Genomic DNA, 6,000 nt, shown 5'->3' on the forward strand with positions numbered 1-6,000 from the left:
TTTGTGAAAGGTGAGTATACCTTGCCCCATGCTTGTGTGCTGACGTTACAGAAATCCGCTGATGAATCACAGCATCACCTTGTATTATATTTATATATATATATATATATATATATATATATATATATATATATATATATATATATATATATATACTCTGTCAAAAAAGAAACGCATAGGCGAAATATTCATGGAATTATCTATTAAATACAAAATGGCATACTTTCGTTATTTATGATCGTATCACATTCAAATTTGACATGAGTATGTGACAATGTTTTTGCTATGGACTGACGGCAGTCACCACACATCGTCGCACGAGGGCGCTGAAATCAGTACCTTGTGTGGCCACCAGCAGCAGCAATCACAGCGCGACATCTCCTTGGCATAGACTGAATGAGTCTCTCAATCCGGGCAAGTGGAATCCTAGCCCATTCTTCCTGCAGTGCATGTGACAGTTGCGGAAGCGTCTGAGGCTCCGTGTCACGCTGGGGTACACGTCTGTCCAGTTCGTCCCATAGATGTTCAATGGGGTTGCGATTTGGCCATATTGATGGCCATGGCAGTACATTAATGTTCTCATTCTGTAGGAAATCCATTTTTACACGTGCCGTATGCGTCCTGGCATTGTCCTGCTGAAAGAGTTCTCTCTGTCGATTCAAAATGGGAAGCATGTGACGGAGAAGAATTTCATCCCGGTAGCGTACATCTGTCAGGTGGCCTTGTACGAACACAAGTTCACTTCTGCTGGTTTATGAGATGGCTCACCACATCATGACACTCCCTCCACCGAATCTGTCAACTTTAGGGACGCAGTTGTTGGCAAAACATTCATTGCGGCGTCTGTAAACACGTTGTCGTCCATCACATCGCTGTAGAAGGAAACGTGACTTGTCCCTGAACCATACCGCCGCCAGTTTCCTAAGTTCCATCCCTGTACATTCGTGCACCAGGGAACATGTAAATGTCGATGTTGACGTCGCAGGACGGGGCCGACATATTGTCTCCTAACCTGTAAACCAGCTTCTCGATGTCGGTTCCGAATGGTTTGTTCAGACACCCTTCTCAAACCAGGTATGCGTCCAGCAGTGTTCGTTCCTGTGGCAGTTCGGTGACGCAAGTGCAGAACCCGGATGTAGTGATGTTGTCCTGCCGTTGTTATGCGAGGTCTTTCTCTTCTGGGCCGGTCTTCGGTTAATTGAAACTGCTGGTACCTGTGCCAGAAACGTGAAATGGTGCTCTGGTGGACGTCCATGTGGCGTGCGACTGCTGACTGCGATTCACCTAACTGGAGGCGACCTATTGCAATGTTTCGATTCGGTAGGCTTAGTCTTGGCATCTTGTAACTCGTCTACGTCGAAATGGAAATGAGGCATCATTGCGAGCATTGCAGCTTTAAATACCCATCACTACCCCAATCTTTTCCCTCGAGTTTCACGTGCATTCGCCAAAATCTGACCATTTCACGCCGATTTCCTGTAATTGTCGCACAACCTGCCACAACGTGCGTTAAATTTGTTTAAGGTGCATATGGGCATGCTGTCCCATTCCAGAAACATTAACAAACATGGTCATTCAGCAACATTATACCAAAAACACTATATTTTGTCAAATCAAACACTTTTCTTCTTTCCCTATCACTTATGCGTTTCTTTATTGACATAGTATATATAGGATAATAAACGAGTGACCAGTTATTATCAAAGTTATGACCCGAGTGAAATAATTTTCACTTGTCACGAGCTTTAGCGAGTGACAAGTGAAAATTATTTCACGAGGGACATAAATTTGATAATAATTGGTACCGAGTTTGTTATTCTGTTTATTACCCCAGCTATTTGTTTTTTTTAAAAGCCTTTATTTTCGATATAGCCTACATCGGCTACACGTCCATGTATACGTAAACTACTTTACTGTCCTGGGTATTGCTTTAACTTTGTATTTTATTCACGGTTCACAGATAATTTTCAAAACCCAAAGTTCTATATATTCTGTAAAACAAAATCAATGATGAATTGCACTAAATTACCATTTTCGTTTATTGTCGAAACCGAGCAAATTATCAAATCTTCTTGAGACCAGTCCCACAAACACACAGTGGGTACCTGCGTTAGAGAGACCCAGATACAGACACATACGCACGTACGCACGCACACACACAGAGAGCGACGGACAAACAGACAGGCACACACACACACACACATACACTGAGTAAGGGTGGGAAGAATGAAGGGTAAAGGTCTGCAATATTTCGTATGGTTTTTATACATTGAACTGTAGAGGTGACATATTTTAACAAAATATGTGTGCCTTTTAACAAACATTTAGGGTTAATATACTTTTATTTTCATACAAAGGGGGTGGGATTTAGCTCAGTCGGTTGAGTGCTCACTTGAGGTGCTTACATCGCAGGATCGAACCACCTCTGTGGATCCATTCAGCTGATTGGATTTGTTCTCGTTCCAACCAGTGCACCACAACTGTACAAAGGTTGTGGTATGTTGTCCTGTCTGTGGGAAAGTCCATATAAAAGATCCTTTGCTGCATTAGAATAAAATATAGCGGTTTCCTCTGATGACTACGAGTCAGAATTACCAAATGTTTGACATCCAATAGCCAGTGATTAATTAATCGATGTGCTCCAGTTGTGTTGTTAAACAAAACAAACAAACAAACAAAGGGGTCATCCTGACCTTGTGTCCCATAAATGGCATTTTAAAAATTGACAACTGGTTTTATTTTAATCAGTAATGTGTAAATAGCCATTTCGACATGGTTGTCAGCTTTTAACATTGTGTTTTATCAGAACACTCTTCCTTTTCATGTTGATCTTGCATAATATAATTTTTATTCCTAGTATATGATATTGACGATACCGATTTGGTTTAATTATTTATTTATTTTAGAAAGAAACACGACAGGAGGATGTCAAAGGAAAGTCACTCAAGTAACTCAATAAGGAAAGGAAACTTAGAATAACTCAAGAAGACAAGTTACGTTAAAGTATTTCAAATGATCATATAAGATTGATACACCATTATTGTAACAACATATTATTAGCAACATAACCGGTTTTAATGTACCAGAGCCTAAATGTACATCAGTTCTATTTATAATTGTATTTGTTGCTTTACAAACTATTTGAAAGACATTTATAACGAGATCATTGAAAACGAGCCTGAAAGGACAAAAATATCTATAAAACTAAGAATGAAAGACAAAACCATTATCCGTGATCAACACTCACAATACAGAGTCGAATAGGCGTTGGGCAAAATAGTGGTTTGTTTCCATGAATCTCCATCTAGTGTCTCGTCCATAGGAGGCCAACCACTCCCAAGGAGATCCTTTATTAGAAAATACTTCCTGCACCGCTACAATCAGGACTCACCGTTAAACTAAATCAATAACTACCTAGAGCTCATTTGAATAAATATAGTTGTGACGACATGTACTCACGGATCACTGTCAAAACAGTGATGGTATCAGGTGTTCGCGAAATGAGAGCATACCCTGACCCACTCGACGTATGTTTTGTCAATTCCAGCTTGTACTGACGTTACAGAAATCCGCTGATGAATGAGATTTTTGTTCATAACATCACTTTATATTATTTTTTTCAAAGAAGAAAAAAAATTGATTTCTTTATTGTCGAAACTAAGCAAATGATCAAAATTTCTTGAGACCAATCTTTGTAAAATGTACTGATCCCACACACACACACTGTGGGTACCCGGGTTAGAGAGACCGTGATACAGACGCCTGCACACACACACACACACACACACACACACACACACTGGGTGAGGGTGGGAAGAATAAACGATAGAAAGGTTAAAGGACTGCAATATGTATTGAATATTTTATTCATCTCTTTGAAGCAAGACCAAGCAAGATACCTGATAATACAAATGGTGGATTCATCTAAATGAACATTTCATGGGATTCACTTATCGAATTGTTTCGTGTATTTTTGTGTTTAAATTCAGTGATAAGTAATTTATCTAATTGTTTTGTGTATTTTAAGTTTAGAAATTCAGTGGTAAACCATTTATTGAATTGTTTCATGTATTTTGTTGTTAGATATTCAGTGCTAAGCCATTTATTTAATTGTTTCATATGTTTTCCTTATTAGAAATTCAGAGATCAGCCCTTTATCGAATTGTTTAATGTATTCTTATGGTTAGAAATTCAGTGATAACTCATTTATCTAAATGTTTCGTGTATTTTTTTGTTTACAAATTCAGTGATACGTCATTTATCTAAATGTTTTGTGAATTTTCGTTGTTAGAAATTCAGTGATAAGCCATTTATCTAATTGTTCCATGTATTCTGATGGTTAGAAAGTCAGTGATAAGCCATTTATCTAATTATTTTGTGTATTTTTATGGTTAGAAATTCAGTGATAAGTCATTTATCTAAATATTTCATGTAGTTTTATTGTTACAAATTCAGTGATAAGCCATCTATCTAATTTTATCACGTATTCTTATGGTTAGAAATTCAGTCATAAGTCAATTATATAAATGTTTTATGTATTTTTATTTTTATTTTTATTTTTATTTTTTTTAGTGATAAGTCATTTATCCAATTGTTTTGTGTATTTTTATTGTTAGAAATTCACTGATCAGCCATCTATCTAATTGTTTTGTGTATGTTTGTGGTTAGAAATTCAGTGATAACTCATTTATCTAAATGTTCTGTGTATTTTCATGGTTAGAAATTCAGTGATAAGTCATTTATCTAATTGTTTCGTGTATTCTTATAGTTAGAAATTCAGTGATAACTCATTTATCTAAATGTTCTGTGTATTCATATGGTTAAACATTAAGTGATAAGCTATTTATCTAATTGTTTTGTGTATTTTTATGATTAGAAATTCAGTGATTAACCTCAATAATCTGCTAAACATTTTCACCATTGTACCTACATGGACTTACATATCAAATAGTGCTGACCATCTGTAGTTTAGGTAAGCATTATAAACAAAAGTATATAAATGTGGAAGTAACAATTAATATGATGATGTACAATGTCATGTTGTTGTTATTGTTGTGTGCTTTTTGTGTGGTAATTGTTTTTTATTTATTGATTTTTGTTTGTTTTTGGCAGATATTTGATTCTTAAATCATTATACAATGCCCATATACAAATGAAATGCAATTCATCTTCAACTGTATCAAGACAGAAAGGACCATTTTTAGACTGGTCATGTCTACATCTATTTTGGGGGACAGTAATATTAATAAAAACCTAAGTCTCAATATTGTGAATGCATTTCTAAACTAATCCAAATGAAAGAAATAAGAAAGAAATGTTTTGTTTAACGACGCACTCAACACATTTTATTTACGGTTATATGGCGTCAGACATATGGTTGAGGACCACACAGATATTAAGAGAGGAAACCCGCTGTCGCCACTTCATGGGCTACTCTTTTCGATTAGCAGCAAGGGATCTTTTATATGCACCATCCCACATACAGGGTAGTACATACCACGGCCTTTGATATACCAGTCGTGGTGCACTGGCTGGAACGAGAAATAGCCCAATGGGCTAATCCAAATGTGTTTCACAAGTATAGTAGACTTAAATGATCTAATCAATGGATATACTAGTATATCACTACAATTTATGTCTACTGACCATTCTTGTAAATATACATCTGTAAGTCCTAATTTTAAAGTTGTCAAAAAAGGTTTTAATGTCACCTATTTCTTGAAACATCCAGACATAGCCAAAGCCATTACGACATGAGACATGTTCCATCTGACATGCCAAGTTCGTTTTCCCTTTATCAGGGCCGTACCCTCCGGGGGACAGGAGTGGGCAGTTGTTCCCCTGACAATTTCACCTTTTTTTCCCTTCTTTTTCTTGTTTTACTCCAGAAAATAGCATACACATCTCAGGGTTTAATTAGTATAGTGTTTAAATTTTTTATACAAAGTAGTGCCCCCTCCCCTAGGATTTTGATCAGCGTACGGCCCTGTTTCCATCAAA

At 36.8% G+C, this 6,000-nt stretch overlaps 1 protein-coding gene across 1 annotated transcript in view; it reads left to right on the forward strand.

Moving 5' to 3' along the window:
- The window catches only part of LOC121372965 (ephrin type-B receptor 3-like), a 73,440-nt gene extending 68,021 nt beyond the window's left edge, over positions 1–5,419 (forward strand). The window contains exon 11 of the mRNA XM_041499407.1: positions 2,907–5,419. Within this exon, the coding sequence (XP_041355341.1) occupies positions 2,907–2,979 (73 nt within the window). The 3' untranslated portion in view covers positions 2,980–5,419. The remainder of the gene's footprint in view (positions 1–2,906) is intronic.
- Positions 5,420–6,000: the final 581 nt, after the last annotated feature.

Source organism: Gigantopelta aegis, chromosome 1 (assembly GCF_016097555.1).
Source record: "Gigantopelta aegis isolate Gae_Host chromosome 1, Gae_host_genome, whole genome shotgun sequence".
In the NCBI taxonomy this organism is placed as follows: domain Eukaryota; kingdom Metazoa; phylum Mollusca; class Gastropoda; order Neomphalida; family Peltospiridae; genus Gigantopelta; species Gigantopelta aegis.